This window comes from Panthera leo, chromosome A2, assembly GCF_018350215.1.
Source record: "Panthera leo isolate Ple1 chromosome A2, P.leo_Ple1_pat1.1, whole genome shotgun sequence".
In the NCBI taxonomy this organism is placed as follows: domain Eukaryota; kingdom Metazoa; phylum Chordata; class Mammalia; order Carnivora; family Felidae; genus Panthera; species Panthera leo.
Window position 1 is genome coordinate 121,667,169 of NC_056680.1, and position 19,270 is coordinate 121,686,438.

At 42.9% G+C, this 19,270-nt stretch overlaps 1 protein-coding gene across 2 annotated transcripts; it reads left to right on the forward strand.

The window, feature by feature from the left end:
- The first annotated feature begins 5,591 nt into the window (after positions 1 to 5,591).
- PPP1R17 (protein phosphatase 1 regulatory subunit 17) lies at positions 5,592 to 17,061 on the forward strand. 2 transcript variants are annotated; one of them, XM_042927619.1, is made up of 4 exons: positions 5,592 to 5,673; positions 9,089 to 9,241; positions 10,623 to 10,775; positions 16,982 to 17,061. In XM_042927619.1, the coding sequence occupies exons 1-4, from the start codon at positions 5,592 to 5,594 to the stop codon at positions 17,059 to 17,061; spliced, it is 468 nt and encodes a 155-aa protein (XP_042783553.1). The 2 variants fall into 2 exon arrangements, with proteins under 2 accessions (XP_042783553.1, XP_042783554.1); XM_042927620.1 differs by lacking the exon at positions 9,089 to 9,241.
- Positions 17,062 to 19,270: the final 2,209 nt, after the last annotated feature.

The window sequence follows — 19,270 nt, forward strand, 5'->3', positions numbered from 1 at the left end:
AATGACTGTGCCTCAGCTACCGTATTTGCAAAGTCAGGCCAAAAAACCCTACTGCATCGGGTTGTTTCAGGGATTAGAGGGTCTAGCTGGCTTGTCTGGATTTCTCCAGCCTTGCACACTGGGAACTCAAAGTACCACTCTGTATTGTGTTTTGTAATGGACAATTATTGCAGTGGGAGCAGTGGCAGCGAGATTATCGTCTTCCCCTCTCCATCCCCCTTGCCCTGGCGCCTGTGAAACGGAGCATCCCCATGGCAACAGCGGCAGCTGGTCCCTTGATAAGAGGAGCTGGAGCCCAGCAGCAGCCACTGCTGCAGAGAAGCCGGCCCAGCTTGGGGAGGAGGCTTGCCCTCCCCTTCTCTCGCCTTCTCATCCCAGAGCCTGCACTGATTGGTAAGTGCTTCAGATTTTTACTCCAAGAACTTTTGCAGCAAGGAAAGCAAATTTTCAATCAGTTACTGCTTCTTGATGGTCGCTGGGACAAAGGAGGCGGCAGCTGGTGGTGAAGGGGCAGGGAAGGGGGCGGGGGCGGGGGTTTGCGCTCTGGAGCAAGACTAAGCTGGGGCTAGATGGGGAGCTGGAAAAGTCATCATTTTCAAGACATTTTTTCTAAAGGAGGTGGAGTTCTGAATTCTGTAGAGTCAGAATTCTCGCAAACTAAATTGCTAAGTTTCGAGATGAACACTGATATGTCCACATATTTGCACACTGTGGGAAGGCTCATCTTCTAAGGCTGGGGAGGCTGCGCTTGCCAAAAACACCTTTCCATGCCCTACTTCAAGTAAGACTCACTCCTTGAGGAATACTGCAAATTTAGTCTTTTAATGAACAAACCTGATTTTAAAACGTAGTACTTATTGACCTGAATTAAATCCTCAGGCTAAAAAGAGATTTGACAAAGGATACGGATTTTATATAATCAGACACCACATTGGGCTGTGGACATAACCTTCTAACTTTTTATTCCATCAAATCAATCCAGGGATGATTACTTTGGGGGAAATTCTTCAGAATTCTTTAGAATTTCCTCAGTTAAGCTGCATCCGCTCGCTTCTGAGAATCAGTAGTACCATATTCCCAAGACTTGGAAAGGGGTGTCTGTGTTGGTTTGTACCTTGGATTGTTCTAATCTCGTGATTAGCTTCAAAGAAGGCCAAAGATGGGACAAGGAGACGTTTCCAACGGTTCAATTTAATAAGGATGAAAAGAACAAACAAGGCAACGCACACTTTTTAAAGTGTCAGTGTGCACTGAGATCTGGGCTAGAAGCTTTAGACACGCTGTGTGAATACCCTCAACCCTGGAGAAAGAGCCACCATCAACCCATTTTACAGATGCGGAAACTAAGTTTCCAGGAGGACATACAATTTCCCCAAGTGGACCCAGCTAGAGACCAGTACAAGTAACCAAACATTTGCTTCTACCCCGTATTGCCTCACAGGGCCAAATGCTTGATGTCAGTGACCTTGAGTTAAACTACATATTCTAACATCCAACCAAGAAACTTACTCGGTGTTGAGAGAAAAGACAAAATGCCCAGGCCTGCTTCTGACCTCAAACTGAACTGACCAATCTTTTTAACATGAGGAAATAGCACTACTGTCCCCAAAGTAGGAACCGGCTCTGGGCTGGTGGAGGCCCCCCGCCCCCACAGCGTCCTCAGCTTCAGCAGCCCGCTCTGGCTTGGCTGTCTTCCTGCAATTTGGTGGGCTTCCTTCCCAGGTCCCTGATCTTCCGGTTCCTGTTCTCAAAAGAGAAGGTGACTTTTATCATTAAATGCACTGGCGCCCTTGTGTATTATGTGATGTCAGTTAATATATCTCTTCTCTAGGTGGTGTTTGCATTTACAAGTGTCTCTCTGTGGGGGAAGAAAAAAAGGCTTTTCAGGTGAGGGTGGGCAGCTTGATATTATCCAAATCAACACTGTGTGTGAGTGTTAAAATTCAGAGACATTGAACGTGCAATCAACAGCAAGAAGAATGTGAGAGGGTGAAAAATCTTTGTACTAGAGAACAGTTTATGTAATACCCCCAAGGCATCTCATGAGGCCCTAGTCCCTTGGTTAGAATCTGAACACCCAAGGGGCCAGGTATTTAGGTATGAAAGAAAGAGGCAGCACTAAGAACATTCCCAAATTACAGTGAGCTGCTGAGGGAGATGATACAACCTTCCAGGGCAGCATGACAAGCGCAGGGTCCCTTCGCTGGTGCTTGGGATGGGGAGGCTGAATTAAAGAACAGAAAGCATGAGCAGGGGCAGAAATCATTTCTTAGTTCATTCATTAGACTGGCTCGTGTCTTACAGTGGCTCAATCACACAGAGCACTCCTTATTCACCGGGAGGGAAATGACGAGTGAGTAGGGAGAGGGGGTCATCTTATACTAACATTCAACAGACAGGTAAAATGACAGTTACCAAGAAGGTGATACTAAACCAAACTTTTCTCTCCTCGAGTACTTGTTCCTTTCTTTGTGTGAAGGTTTTCTGCCAAAAAGATCTTAATGACATCATCCATGATAGCAGTATCCTCTAATCCCCTGGGCAAAACTCAACCCTGCCCAGCACAGGCTATTGTTGTGACATAAAACCCCAAATCTGAAAACCATCTTTCAGCCCCATAGCAAACAGAAGCTTGCCAGCCTGGCCCAGCACTGCATGCTTGCAATCACACTGGTTTAAAACAGTGTTTCTGGGGTGCCTGGGTGACTCAGTCGCTCATGCTGGGCATGGAGCCTGCTTGGGATTCTCTCTCTCTCTCTTTCTCTCTCCCTCTCTTTCTCTTTCTGCCCCTCCCTGCTAGCACTCTCTCTCTCTCTCTCTCTTTCTCTAAAAAAAAAAAAAAGTTTAAAGTTTAAAGTAAGTAAATAAATAAATAAATATATGAATGAATAAAATAGTGTTGCTTCCCCTACAGACACGAGGTACTATCTTGGGGAAGAAGCAGGTGCCCTCACCTTGTCCAGGGACTTCCAACACTTGGACAATTCACCTGCTAAGGGAAGGCTTCTCTCTCACACGTCCAGTACCGTGAGAGCCGTTTTGTTCAGATGAAGGCTAGCCCGCCCATGGTTCAGCATCTAGATGAAAATGAAAGGTTTGATAATTTTTTAGCTAAACAAGCTGGTCTTCATTAGCTAGTCATCCGGTGTGGTAGAGATGTTACCTAACAGTGACTACCATTCACTCAGTACCTGCAATGTGCAAAGCAGGGAGCTATTCCATTTAACCTTTATAGTAACTCTATGAGGTAGATACTATTTCCTCTATTTTACAGGTAAGAAAAGTGAGGGTAAGAATGGGATAGGGGGACAGAGAGGGACCTGTGACCCCGGGGGCCCATCCCTCAGTGCACCCCAAAGAGGCTAGCCTTTGCTAATTCTATCATAGCAGCTGTAGCTTGTAGAAAAAAGGGGAAAAAATGATGACATGGTTACTTGGGCTCCATTTACCCCCACTACCTCATTAAGATTTAGCTACTGAATCAAAGTCATACCTCTTTTTGAAGAGCTGAGATTCAGCCTAGATCCATTTGAACTTGAAAGCTCAGATTCGAGTTAAATAACCAGCTATTGAGCACACAGAAGCAGTCATATGATTCAAGTACAAAGAAAAGAACAGCTTACTCTGGCTGGAGAGAAGGAGAGGGGGACCATTGCCAGATAAGACCTAGAACAGAGAGTAGGAGCCTATGGTCAAATGACGGCTCTGACTCTAAGTGTGTTAACTAATGATAGGTCCCTTCAACCTCTTCAAGCCTCAGTTCTCCTTCTAAATGAACACTGGACTAGATCCTCAATGGGGTGATTTTCGGCATCAAGTCAATGACGGGGCCTGTGACTTTCTGCCCAGAGTGAAGTAAGATTGGATTGGTTAAGGCGCACAGGCCGTATTTGAGGCTGTAACTTTCCCTCGAGACCTCAGCACTGAGCCCACTCATCCCGACTGATGGTCCAATGGCTTTCCTCTCCACTTGAGCAGGTGGGCGGTAACCACCCAAGTTAACAGCATACTTCTTTATGGTCCCAGGGAGTTGGCAGTCTTTATACAAACATTAAAACAATGGTCTGAATTGATTTCTGCTAAAGTCACTCAGTACAGTCTGCTCAGAATGACACTAAAAGCCGGGTTCAAGTAATCCGTTAATAGCTCCATCTGCTATGCAATGATCTCAGCTTGTAGGGGGAGAGGCCCTCCAGCCTTCCCGGAGAAAACTGGCTTATTCCTCAGAAGACAACTGAGTTGAACTAATTCTATGAGCTTGAAATGTTAACACAACTGGTCTCTGTGTTCGTCTGCATGCCAGTGATCCAGGAATCTCAAGAACAGAGGATCAGTTTGGGCCACTTTAATCTTTTTTGTCTGCAAGTATTCTTGTTGTGATAGAACGTGAGAAATAAATTTTCAGAAAGAAATAGAACCAAGGCAGATTCTATAAATCTCAAGTAATGCATTTCTCATTCAGACTTGACATATGTCCATTCTGGATTTCCACTCCTGGAGAATGACTACAATAGCTCTGAAAGTTCAATGGATTTGTGGTCTAAGAAAATGGGGGAGGGGGAGGGGGAAACAGACTTGCTTTAATGTCAGAAATCTCTAGGGAGAAAATAATAAAGATCCGTTTCAAGACCTAGATTTTTTTCTTACCACCTTATAATACGGGCAGGGAAAAAAAATCTTATTACCTTATAATTACTTTATACTATACATTTATACGTTACATGCTATACTTTATAGTATGTCATGATAGAAAACCAGAAGGCTGATTCAATTTGGGTTCAAAGGAATCACTGTTTTAAGAGTCTTGGGTATCTAATGGAAATTTTCAGGACTGGGTTCGGACCCAGGCTATTTAATAATTGGATCTTGGCTATTTAAGAATTGCATAACTAAAGAAATTATGTTTTCTGATTCTTGCTTTCTTCATCTATGAAGTAGACATAATCCTACTTTGCAGAACTCAACAGAATATATAGACAAGATTTAATCAAGATTTCTGTAACTCTCAGCTAACTCATTTCTAATTCAGAATTGACAAGTATTCATTCAGAAACTCCCACAGTGCTTCTGAAAGAGGAATAAATATTGAACGTTTGATGAATGGCAGTTATATCCATGTATGTGTGTGTTTCATTTATTTTGACTTAAATCTTTTTTCATGTTTATTTATTTTGAGAGAAAGAGAGAAAGAGCGTACATTCACGCACATGCATACAAGCAGGGAAGGGGAGAGAGAGAGAGAGAGAGAGAGAGAGAGAGAGAGAGAGAGTCCCAAGCAGTCTCTGCGCTGTCAGCATGGAGCCTGATACAGGGCTCGATATCCGATCAAGAGATCATGACCTGAGCCAAAATCAAGAGTTGGATGCTTAACTGACTAAGGCACCCAGGAGCCCCTATTTTGCCTTAAATCTTAAGTTAGAGCTTCTAGTAGTTAAGCATAAGAAACAGACTTGAAAAAATGGGATTGAATTGAGAACGTAGTAAGTGCTCAATAAATACGCTTATTTACTAAGTGAGCAAATGAACAGAAGACACACTAATGGTCTTGTTTCTTATACTTCTGTAGGGCTGGAGAAGATATACCTCCTTCGATGATGTCCACTGAGCAAATGCAGCCACTGGAGCTCTCAGAAGACAGGCTGGACAAGCTAGACCCTCATCGTGAGCACTTAGGTAAGTGCTGCAGCCTGCATGTCAGTAGTGAGAGTCAGAAAGGAGGTGTCTCTGCCATCCTCTCGCCATTCGCCATTCACCATTCGGTTTGCAGGCAAGTCAGCGGGAGGCCCCCTGAAACCTGATCGTTTGTACCTTCTGGTGACAGCCAACACCAGCTGGAAAGGCAAATAGCCATGGCTCTGTGGGGTCTGCCATGTAAATATTAGCCGAAGCACTGGAGAGTTCATTAGAGTTACAGAAAGAGAGAAAAGGCATTGTCCTCTTTTCTGGGTCTGACAGAGTCCCAGACAGAGCATTTCTGAGGCAATAAATGGAATGTGGCAGGAGACCCGCTTTCCAGTATTTGCCGGCACACTTACACCCCATGTGCAGTGCAATAAAATATTTCAAATATCTCTCTTTGCCTATCAAGACAGAATTTTAAATAGCCTTTTTCGGCTTTATTGTCAATCTGTTTCCTTTCCAGAACTGACTTTTTGCATAACCTTTGTAATGAAAATACCAGAAACATTTCTGCCTCTACCCATTTCTAAAAATGAGACACTCAGACTTTTGATGGATGGGCCTTTTGCATATTCATAGCCTTTGTTTATGTCTCGCCTGGTTATGAGTCCCCCCTCCTCTCCCCTCTCCCCATTTGCCATCAAGATAGTTTATGTTCAGGATTTCTCCAAAAGTAGGAAAAAGTGCAATGGAAGTAAAAGTCCAAATTGAAGCAAATGTCTTGCTCTCTGTACTGTGCACTGAGTCGTATCCTGGGGTTGAATGGTGACCCATGACTGGTCGACATCCAGCCTGTACTTCCAGAGGCCCTACCGCTGGGCAGCACCCATTCTGACCAACATTCATTCATTCAACAAATGCCTATGGTATGTATGATATGGTGGGGGGGGGGGGAGTTAACTGTGCTATGTGGCAGCAAATTTTTAAAATGGTAATTTCAGTCCTTATGAAACATAGTCCCAAGAACCTCGGCTTTCTCTTGGTGCCATAACATGCCAGGAATGTAACCTTTAGTTTTTCATCTGGCCTTCCCAACTTCAGTTTCCTCGTCTGCAAATTGGAGATAATAGCACGCCTTCCTTGTGGGCTTGGTGTAAGGACTACATGAAAGAATGTGTTTGGGATACGATATGAATATTTAACAACCAGTAAGACACAGGAATTGATTAGTCAGAGAAGGTGTTGGTCATTCCCACACACTAGAAGGATGTGGAATTGTCTCGTACATAAGCAGTACTCAGGAAAGTTCCCCACTCACCTCTTTTTTTTTTTTTTTTGTATACGTAAACCTAAAAGCAAATAGTGCAATGCTTTACATATAATATGATCTTAATAAATATTTATTAAATTGAAATGATTGGATGGAATTATTCAAATCCTTTAGGTGAAAGGAAACATGTATTACTATTAAATATGGCTGAAGGGAATGACGTTATTTGATTTTTTGGTTATATACTGTGATCTTTGGATGATGCGGGCATAATAATGTATGGTTACTAAGTATTTCTCCTGGTAGGTTTCTCATGCATAATGAATTTTCTAAAACAAAGGACCCCATCCAGACATAAAGCCCAATAGATCACAGCAACTTGAAAACAAGGACCGTTTCTTACCTGTCTTTTTAGCCCTAGAATCTTGCTCAAGACCTGACATAGAGTAGGAACTTGATCAACGTTTGTTGAATAAATGCATGAATGAATGACACAGGTTATATCTAGACCCACAAAACTGAAGTGAACAGGTTTGACACATTTAACCCCCAGTGTTTTGAAGACATTGACCTGAATATTTTCATAAAAGAGAAACAGAGAGAAAAAGAAGGGAGGAAGGAAAGAAGGAAGGAAGGAAGGAGAATAAAAGGAAGAAGGAAAAGAGGAAGGGGCTGAAAATATCCAATTAATACCTGAATTTCCCCAAATTCATTCACGGCCGTAGATGTAACCAGACTGTATCCAGGTCATAGTGAATTTCTTCACTGTCTATGGCTTCTTTGAACCCTAACAGACTATCTCCTTATATATAACATGTTTGAGTTCATTCATTCAAGCATACATCCGACAAATATTTATTAATTGCTGTAAGGAGATAAAAACACAAGATACCTGTCATCAAAGACGGCAGAGAATATATATGCAGAAAAGGTGTTACATGAGCAAAACTCCTGCAGCTACCCAGAAGCTGAGAAAGGATACCCAAGACTGGGAAAGACTTACAGAGATGGGGTGGGGAGGTGGGCTTTCTTTGGATCTTGTAGAAGGTGTCAGGGAGTGAGCAATGGCCAGAGTCAATTTTTTTTGAGGATTTGAGATGTATCAAATGTAACAACTGCTTTACCAACATTAACAAATGTAGTCTTCTCTGTCTGTTTGTCACACACACACACACACACACACACACACACACACACTGATTTAATATTATCCCCATTTAAAAATTTGAGACGATATCAAAGTTCCTAGAAAGTGAGGGCCAAATTCTCAGAACTAACAGGGGACAGAGTCAGCGATTGAACTGGGATCAGTCCAACATCACTTATCCATTCAACATGCATTTATTGGAGGGAGAGGCAACTAAGAATAAAATTATTAAAAGGACATAATCCTTAATTTCCATGAAGCCTCTTTCTAGAGCAAGAGAGAAACCATTATAGAATAAACAGGTGCTAGAACAATGACAGAGAAGCTCAGAGGAGTGCGCCATCAACAAAAGCATTGAGGACTCAGATGGAGCAAAGAAAATAATGGGCGAGGAGTGATCAGACTGGATTAATTGTGTACCCTGGCATCTGATGGATGTGATGCAGAGCCTCACAAGCTCCAGGCACTGACAAAGGTAAAAAGCTGGGTAAGAGGGCAGGAGGACCTGGGGTTGAGATGGGCAACTGGGAGAATTGCAATGCCAGTGTGCAGTGAACCAAGACACCAATGCTGAAGGCAAGTGTGAATCATCCGGGTGACCACCTGACCACAGAAATGGAGGTGGGTGAGGAATTTGCAGAGAACTTTACTACAAGACTGAAGAGCATGCCTGGCTCCATCCTGACCCGTGGAGTCTTCAAGAGAGCAAGCCTTCAGGAAAAGAAGTTAAGAAAGAGCATTTAGCACAGAGAACCTGTTCTCCCATCAGAAATTTAACTCACACCCACTCTGTGGCTTGCCTAATTATATTTTAAAGTTCTCTTTTGCTTTGATTATCCATCCCCTTTGGTGTTTTGTAGAATATTCCAGTTTTCTGTTTTACTGTGTATTTGTGCAAGGCTCCTAAAGTCTGATGTAGACTAGGCCAAAATATATAAATAATTTTCCTTTTCAGACCAAATGGCTCCTGCAAGTGCTTGGAAACCAACCAGTTTGTGAGCAACCCTTATTCACATCACATTCTTTTTTATTTTGCATCCCCTCAATATCAGATGACCTTTCAGACCAGTTCATTAAGGACTGTGATCTCAAAAAGAAGCCAAGAAAGGGAAAAAATGTGCAGGTTGCCCTGAATGTCGAGTCAGACCAAAAAAAACCAAGAAGAAAAGATACACCGGCGTTGCACATCCCGCCTTTCATACCAGGTAACGGACAATGAGTTCAGTTCGCACATCTGTAAAAGGGAACCGCTGCCATAGATCACATTGGTCTTACAACGTTTCCTTAAATACTTGGGTGTTTTTAAATCACTGGTACTATCCCTACATCTGTCTTCATGACAATATGGCCAGCTGCTATAACAAATGAATTACAAAATGTTAATGGCACAAGTTTTGGGTTTTTTTTTTTTTTTTTTCACTCATCAATAGTGCAAGTTGCAAAAGCAGGTTCTGCTCCAAACAGTAATTCAAGGATTCTGGCCGGTGGCAGTTTGCACATCACCAGCACATGGCTTTCAAAGTCACCGTGAGCCTCAGCATCCAGCAGGCCCAGGGATGAAGTGGGGAGGGGCGCAGAACAGAGGGCAAGATTGGCAGGCCCAAAAGGGGCACACCTCGCGTCCTTCAGTCACAAACTTCACCGGACTACAAGGGAGGCTGAGAAGTGTAGACTCTCTGTGTGCCCAGGAAAAAGCAAAATGGTTTGACAAACACGTTGTCTAACGTGTCTCTCTAACAACCTTGTGTGTGAGGTGTGACACTGTTTCCCAACAGTTTTGTTTGGTCTTCTTTCCTTTTCTCCTTCCCTCTGGGTCATGTATTTAGTGTTCTTTCCACTCATGATCCACTTGGAGGGCTACAAAACAAATAGAAGCCACAGCTTCCTGGGAAGGAACTTTCAGTTTTACAAGACAAAACAGAAGCACCTAAATAGCTGAAATATGCAGGAAGAAATAACAACTTTATGTAAAAGTTGTTTACTTATGTAAAAGTAAAATAATTGCTTTATGTAAGTAATGAGGTCCTTACATAAAGACTCCAGGAGCTCAGCCTGGGCAAGGGGTTGTGGAAAGTTTCCTAGAAGAGGCCGCTTTCAGAGAGTCTTTAAATGATGGAGAGAAATTTCACATGTGGGAGAGGTGAGAAGGCAGGCAAGACACTGAAGAGTGAAGCATGTGGCCTGCAGAACAACAAATGATGCATTGCTCTAGCCAGGATGGCCCTGGGAGGCAGGCAAACCTGGGCTCAATTCCTGGCCCTGACCCCTGGGAGCTGGGCTGCTGTGGGTATATTTCGGTGCCTCGTTTTCCTCAGACGTGTGACGGTGATGGTAATACGAAATTCCTCAGTGTTTTCTGAGGCTAAAATAAAATCAGGCACGTGAAACCCTTTACTTAGAGGATGTTCGCTAGTGTTGCCTCAATAGAGACGAATTCTTAATATTGAAACGATTGTTTAAAATCAGTTTGAAAAGATATATTGACTACCATCACTAGGTATATGTGCAAATATGAAGGCATAGTCCTTACGTATTAGGATATATGTGTTTGACCCTGTTTCCCCATTTGTTCCCCAAACCATGCAGGTGTGCTTTCAGAACATTTAATTCAAAGATACGATGTTCAAGAGAGACATCCAAAGGGCAAAATGAGTCCAGCTCTTCATAACACTGACCTGGAACAGAAAAAACCAAGGAGAAAAGACACACCTGCCCTGCACGTGTCCCCCTTTGCAGCAGGTAAAAGAGCTGGTGCAAGGCATTTGCAGGGGGCGATGGGAACAGGTCAAGGGCCTTGCCATCTGGAACTGCCACGGGCGTGGCCTTTGTCCTGGCCCAGCAATCTGTGTCACACAGAAGTGCTCTGGGGAAGAGGAGCATTTATTGCTGCCTTTCACGTTTACCTTCCCCGGCAGCTCCCCCAGGGCTGAGTTGGAGCTGGGGGAGGTTCAGAGCATTACTCATGCTTCAGCAGGACTGGTCGAATTCACTGGGCCAATGAAATAGAAATGTCAGTGGGTCCTTGAAAAGAGTTGAAATATCCCCCTCCCTAGTCTTCCATGAATCATGCATCCTATGACTGATAGCTGATTCTCCCAAGACGCCTGGATATACTGACCAAATCTTTAAAACAAGAGAAAGAGAGAGGGAGAGGGAGAGAAAGGGAGATTCAGGAATAATGATAGCCACCTTAATATGTGTCAAATCAAACGAAAAAGTCTTGCTGAACTATGTACACCACCCCAGGCTATAGAAGGCAGCTAATGTATGAAGTGTAGTCTTGTCCCTGAGAATGTTAAGTGCAGGTTGGGGAAAAAGACATATACATTCACGATTAGGTTATAAGACTGAGAGAGTCTTATACATGTGACTGAGTGAGTCACATGTGTGAGTGTGTGTTTTACACAGATATTTGGAGGGGGTGGCAGAGAAGAAAATGTACTAATGTCCATTGAGACTCTACTAAATGTTAGGTACTGAGTTCGGTATGTTTGTGGATTTTGTTTAAATCAGCTGAGTAACACAAGAAAGGAGCTATTAGGTCCCTTCACACAAAAAAGCTGAAAGAGAATGTATGTAACTTCAAGTCTTCTGTGGATGACATTGACGGAGAGGTAGCTGCTTGGTTGATTGGTTGGACTGAGATGGGATGATTAGGAGGACAGATAAACGGATCAAATTATGCTCAAGATCAAACGCAGTGACGCAGCAGAGCTGGGGCTCTAATCCAGGTCTGCCTTACGTCGTACTGTGGTGGATAGTTGGGACTTTCAGCTCTATGGCAATCCAGAAGGGACCCTTAGGGAGGAGATGAGATTTTGTTGCTATAGAACTATGTTTCCCCATTATTTTATTTAATAAAAAATTGAAAGACACCTCAGAAGAAGACATCATAAATAGGCAGTCAGGGATACAGACAAGGCCACTGATCTCTGTGGAGCAGAGCCAGGCAAGGACGCATGGAGCATTGAGGAGGCATTTCTCTGAAGAAGTGGACCAAGGACCAAGTGGCAGGTTCTGAACTGCCTCAAACATGTTCTCATATGCCTGCAATGAACCTCCAACCCATCACACATTTCCCCCAAGCTCTGCCTCTGTCCCCGTTCTAGTCGCCTTTCAAGACTCAGCCAGATCAAAGTCTCTGCTAACAGACCCCTCCGAGTCCAAAATGGATCTTTTCTGTCCGTAACTAACTCTGTAGTAGATGGGCGTGCAAACTGAGACTGTCATCTTTCAGTATAGTTTTCATCGTTCTTGCTGCTATTTTTGTAGCTTTTCTTTCAATTGACTTAAATTTGATGAATTCATGAGAACTGGCCTGTGATTGCTCTATGTTGCTGGTATTGACCTTGCTGTCTAGCCAAGTCCCTTCTGTACAGCAGTGCTCAATAAGGATCTGTTGATTTGATATTCTATTTGCCAATCACAATTCTTGGCAGTTCCAAGTTCTCTATTAGGAGATTTTATTTCTTTACTCATTCCTGTATTTGTTTTTATTGAAGTTCTTCTAGGGGAAGACTTGATCGAGGAACAAAATATTTATGGGCGTAGAGTCACCTTAGCAGAGGCATTGAACATGGGCTTTGCGATCAGAAAGGACTAAGTTTGATCTCTGGTTCTGCTCATCCTAGCTTTGGGAGCCTGGGCAACCAGCACAGACAAAAGAGCCTCCTTCATTTCATGCATTTCTGAATGGAGGACCATAAAAATCTGTTTCCCAGGATTGTTAGCAAAATTAAATAAAGTATATAAAGCACTTAGCACAGATCCTGGATTGTTCAAAGTCCTCAATAAATGTGAGTTCCCCTCCATTCTCTTCAATCTTATATTCCTTGAGATTATTCAAACCATTTCTAAAAGTGAGAATTTTCCTAGCTGCAAGTGTTTTTACCTCTCCATATAAATCTACTGATTCAAAAGACTTCCTAAAATGTTAAGCCCTGTTTATTTAAGCAATGGATGCTGCCTACATCCCAATATCTACATCTTAGGAGAGCAGCTTCCGAGCTGAATTTTTAAAAAGTGTTTATCAAACAGGGCAAAGTACACAGAGCTGGAAAGAGAGGCTGTATATCCACGGACTCTACACACATTATGGAATTCCTAGGATCAGCAAATCTCTGTGTTGTATTTGCAATTATAGATAGTGTTCTATGATTCTAGCTTTTATTAGCATATTAGCTGAAGCACTTTATTTTTGAAGAGCCTTTTAGTATCTAAAGATTTGGCAGTAATCGAAATGCTAGTTAAGCTGATAAGGATAGAGCCTTCGGCAGATGTTCAGAGAGACTCATATTGGTTCTAATAAGGGTGTTGAGAGGAACTCACAGACAAATGCACTCTGGAGACATCTCCTCTCATTAGCCCTTGGCAAGTGAAGACCGGACAAGGATTATCTCTCTCTTCTAAATCTCTTGCTAACTGCCTTCATTCCCCTAGGTTAATGAGCTTATTTGTTGGGTTCCAACTGCCAGACAACTCCTTAGTGAGGAGTCATCTCTGACTTCCTTGCCAACCCAGGTCTGTTCCCAACTTGGCCCACATTTGCCCGAGCCCCCCATCTTGGTGACTGCATGGCAGGGTGCATAGGACTGTGATTAGTAAGATCTTAATAGCCGAGAACTGCTTAAAAGAAAAAGAAGTCTTTAGCTAAGGTTTGTGGCAAAAGGAACCAGGGAAAGTAAAGAATAACGAGGCTGGAAGCATTGAAGAGAAGTCGCTTGGAAAATTGGCCCACGAGCTGTAAATATTTGGAGATCAAAGCTCGGTAATGTGCTTGTAGAAAGGAGACTGATATGTCCTTTGAAAGTGACACCTCTTCTGTTTTTCTGGGAATAGTGTTCTCTCTGGTGTGGTTTGCCAGGACAGGTGGCATCTCAGCCCTGGTTTCCTTGAATTAGAGGCATACATCTGTAATGCAGGTGACCAGCTCTGAGTGGGATCATGGCCTAAAACAGCTTGTTGCAAGGCTAATTGGTTGGCCCTTAGAGACCTTGGACTGACAGCTTTGGCCTTAAAAACATACCAGTTTCTAACAAACAGGCAAGTTCCTTAAACTCTCCTACACAGAGAATGGAAAGGTAGGAACTGATATTTTCTAAGTCCCTACTGTATCCCAAGTCCCCTGCTAGATGCTAGGATATCCTTTAAGAACCTCACAGTTCTTGGCCAGGCAGGCTCAGTTGGTTAAGCGTCTGACTGGATTTCAGCTTAGGTCATGATCTCATGGTTCGTGAGTCTGAGCCCTTCATCAGGCTCTGTGCTGACAGTGCAGAGCCTGCTCAGGATTCTCTCTCTTTCCATCTCCGCCCCTCTCCACCCTCTCAAAATAAATAAATTAAACTTAAAGAAAAAAAAAAGAACCCGAGAGTTCAGTAGGGGGTAGGGGTGATGGATGTATTGTCCAATGATTCCTACAATGTGAAAAGTGCTTTAATGGAGGTTCACGTAAAAGTGTGCTTGAAGCATAAAAGAATGTTGGTCTAAATCTACCTGGCGGTATCACCCCCTGAGGGAGATATGATTTATTTTTTTCTCCAGTTTTGCAAATGAATAAACTGAGGCTCAGACAGGTTAAATGACTTGCTCAAAGTTCAATGACCACCAGGACAAAGCTTTCTGGCTCTAGAGTACATTTCTTCAATAACATACCTCTGTTTCCCATGGGAGAACATAGGCTCAGGACTGGGTTAAATCACAGACCAGTGTTTATCAAACCTCATTCATCATCAAATGAACAAAGCTGACAATATGAAACATCAAGCAGAATGCAGTGATGACATAGATGTTACTGATTTAAGGCTCATCCTAAACAATGATAGCCATGAAATCAAGATTTTGATGAGCCACAATATGTATTTTTCATTGTAAGACATTATTTTAAGGCTTAACTATATTAATATAAATGCTAGTTCACTTTCCACTTGAAATTATCTCCTGTGTCCCTGTGGAAAGCCTAGCCTAGTTTGGGAAGGGCTGACCTTGATGGTTAAACAGGCTCCTCCTTTCCCTGGAATCCCAAGACTTTTTTTTCCTGCCCAGATGCTTGTACAACTAGGTTTCAAGGATACCCCAAATAATCAGAAAGTTGACTGGGATCTGGGAATTTAAACGCTCTTGTCCACTTTGAATCAACTCAAATTTGGCTTGATGTGAAAAGATATCAAGGAAATTAAGATGGAAAGTTTGGGGGATTAGCATAGTTAACTGTATGTTCTCCTACCATGATAGCCTTAATTCCAAGTAAAAATCCAAACCTCTTTGCAGCAGGTATAAGAGAAAATATCTCCCACTGTGTTTCCTAAGTGATTTATGCAAAATCCTCATTTTCAACCAGACTTCTGAAATTGTTTTTCTCCTCCAATAAATATCAGCTAATTGGTAAAGAACCCATATGAACAAACTAGGAACTGAATCAAATGAATAGTCATTAAGATCAACACGTAGTTTTCATTAATTTGCCGCTGTTGAATGGAGTCCAGTGTTGTAGAAAGGCCTCTTGTGGTGCACAGCTTTCTACCCTCATGTTTAGATCTTTATGAAATGCTTAATGAACCGAAAGGATTCTAATTATGAGAAGGTGGGAGTGGGGCAAGGCACAGTGGTTGGCTGGGATGAGATGACAGAAATCACGGAGGACTGGCCTTGAATCATACCCTCCGTTATGTTTTTATTAAAATGACCCTACTTCACAATTCACAGGATGAGCAGACCCACCCAGATCTCCTTGGATGGTCTTAACTGGTCTGATCAGTCCAGAAAATTGTGCTTAGGCTTCTGAATTTCAGTAAACTCTTGAAAAAGAAAATATATTGGAGCCCAACATAGGGATACCACCTTTGGATTCTGCCTAGTAAGATGCTAAAAAACTAACCACCTGACATGCCTAAAATTTCATAAAAGAAAGGATATTTTAATACCCAAAAGGAGAAAAAGAGTCACCTCAAAATAAAGAACAATTTTTTTAAATGGTAGTCACAGAACTTTACAAAAACTCACTGCCCGTTCTTGAGTTTCTCATTTTGCTCTGAACCACGTAAAGTTTAGTGCCTACCAGCACTGACACACAGAAATGGCATGTTCAGAGCCTCTGCTCAATATTTCCCCTAGATGTTAAAATGTAGTTGACTTTGACTTTATGCTGCTGACCAGTTCTTTGCAAAGAAGTGAACTAGCAAGTGTAAAAGGAAGGGATGGGGCGCCCGGGTGGCTCAACTGGTTACGTGTCTGACTGTTGGTTCCGGTCCAAGTCATGATCTCACCGTTTGTGAGTTCAAGCCCCGCATCGGGCTGTGTGCTGACAGTGCGGAGCCTGCTTGGGATGCTCTCTCTCCTATTCTCTCTGCCCCTCCCCTGCTCATGCTCTTTCTCCCTCTCAAAATAAATAAACTTTACAAATGAAACAAAAATGTATAAAATAAAAGAAAGGGAGAAGCGGACTCAGCTGCTCACAGGCATGGTGCTGTGCTCAGCACTGGACGAGCTTCTTGTTCAATGGGCACAATAGCCCTTCACACCAGTATCAGTGTGCTCATTTTACACCCGAGAAAATTCAGGTGTGAAAGTGTTCACAGGCCCAACACAGATCGAGTGAGTGACAGAATGAGAGGTCCGAAGCAGTTGGACTCCAAAACCTGTTTGCTTTGCATCCAACTGTGCTGTGAGCTTAAATGCAGAACACAGACACGGGGGTAAAAGTTGCCTCTGACTCCCAGGTTAGTGTCTCCTGGTAACCAGAGCGGTGTCCTGCCTGAGTCACAGCTCCTCTGGGAAGCCCAAATAAGGTCACCCAGCTCCCTCTTTCTGTTGGCACCTTTAACACTTAGCTCTGCAGATGCTAAAGGGCTTTTGGGTTGTCATGCTCCTGTGTGCTGTGTCTACGCTGTAAGGTTGTCTAATATTTTAATTAGAGGCACTTAATTGCAGATTGGTGCTTTGTTTTGCAGGTATGACACTGCTCAGGGACGAGAGACCCAAAGTGATCATGGAAGATGACGAAAAGGATGGTGACAAAATAGCTATTTAAACAGAGTTCCCCTGAGACCCTTGTAAATAGGTTAGATTGGTTCCCTGTGGCGACCTAGAAAAAAAATAGACTTGCTTCTGCTCTCATTTTGTCATAGTCTGCCTTTAAGATCCAGACACCTTTCCCCCAGGAGACATACTATATCAGATTGCCAGTCACCTCTTTGACTCTCTCTTCTTTCTTGAATCTGGTTTCTGTTCCCGCCTCTTGAATTTTCGTTTTCTAATGCAGCGGAAAGGAAACAGATCATTCCACAGTGGGAGGTAACAGGGAAAACTCTAGTGTTAGCTTCTGCATCTTCTGGATCAATTCATGGAGCAAAGAATATGAATAGCATGGAAGTGCTTTATTTCTTGGTCTACACTGTTGACCAGGACTTGACTTCACATTATCCAAATAGCAGCTCAAGGGGGGACTGACTCCCTGTTGCCAGTTAAGGAGGTGGGAAGGCTTGGTTCAGACTCACTGATTACTTTGGAGAACATGGTCTTTTGTGTCCTTTATCTTTCCTCAAGAGTCCAAGTGTCTCTGGTGACCTTTCTATGATCCTTGTAACTGATACCCTAAAGGCGAATGAGTTGGGGAAGTCAACCCAATTGACCATGCTGGTCTACTGAGAAGCTTAGCAATATTTCTTATTTATTTTTATTTTTTAAAACGTCTCTTAACCATGTTATCCTGAAATTTGTGAGCTGTGTCCCAAGTGAACCATGATAGGTAGAATATTGTTCGTGATGAATTTTCTCTTTAAAAAATTAATTAAGGTCGATGGAAGGCGTTTGTATATTTTTAGCATTCTGACTTATTTAGACCCCAATATGCTTTCTTGAATGGGAAGGAAAAATGTGGTGTTAGCTACTGAGCAGGGATCTACACATAACCCCAGCCCCAGCCTGCTGGCTATGGGTGCCGTGGGAAACCTTTGCGTGAAGGCCTCATCCACCAGGTGATGGATGTGAGGAGATGCAAAAACTGTTGTGCAAAAGTAGAAAGGTGGATATTCAAACAGATCCTGCCTGAAAGCGCTAATGTGGAGGCTCTGTATACACCCTGCTTCCAAAAGGCTGTCTTTTTCACAAACGTGGACAAGATATAGGACACTGCTGGTAATAAAAATGCTTCTAACCACATGTTTATGGCCCGGTGCATTTCTTCTAAAAATTATTTACTTACAAATACCAAGAGAAGAGGTTGCAGGAGAGAATTACAAGACTGATTCTGTTTGTTTTTGACCCACGTAAGTTTAAAAATATTTGAATTGGCCATTAATATTTCACAATCCAATCAGGAGAATTAGCCTAAAATTCTAGATGTGCAGATTCTCTTAGAAAAACACCTCAAGATCTGACAACCTCGGGCCTGATTAGAAGCATGGCAACTGTCAGCTGATGCTGGGCACCGGATGCCCTTTTACAAACACACATTGTCCAGCTCGCCCTCTGCCCCGCATGGAGTATGTCGTCTGCTGACTTTACCCTCCAGCCTTCACATTTGGGTTTGGAGTCGCTGGTGAAGACCCACACTTCGTGTTCCTAATGATCTCTTGCCAATTTGATCCCAGGACTCCCTTTTCACTTCTGATGGCCTCAACCCCAGGGGTCAGGGAGGAGGGGAATAGATGTGGCCAGGCTGCTGGTTTAGGCCTAAGTGGTGCAACAGGGCCACCATAAATTCTTTAAGAAACTGAAGGCAACTACTGTACATAATAGGATTATATCACTACCAGCAGCAATTTTTACCAAGGGGTTCTCCCTACAAAAACACAGATGCCGTCTTCTGCTATCAGATTTGCTGATAAGCATGGTGTGTTCCTGTAGCCACGCTTTCAGGGTCTACTCAATAGACTCACAGGCTGCTCAGGGAAAGCCCAACCCATTTCTGACTTCTAGATGGTGTGGAGAGTAGACTGGCTATTGTAGAGACAAAGGCCTTGGGTTCCCAACTGTGCGACCCTGAGCAAGTCCCTGAAACTCTCTGTTTCTTTCTCTTAAAAATGAAAATAAGAATCCCTATTTGGCTTTCTTAATAGTTTGAGAATGAAATGAGATCATGTATGACAAAGAGCTTTGTGAATGAAAAAAAACCACATCGATATGTAACACAGGATACTTTTAAAGACATTTTCGGAGCAAGGACTCTACCTCTTCTATTGCCAAATCTCCATTGCCTGGATATTAAATGGGTAGCGATCATACGGAATTCAATGACA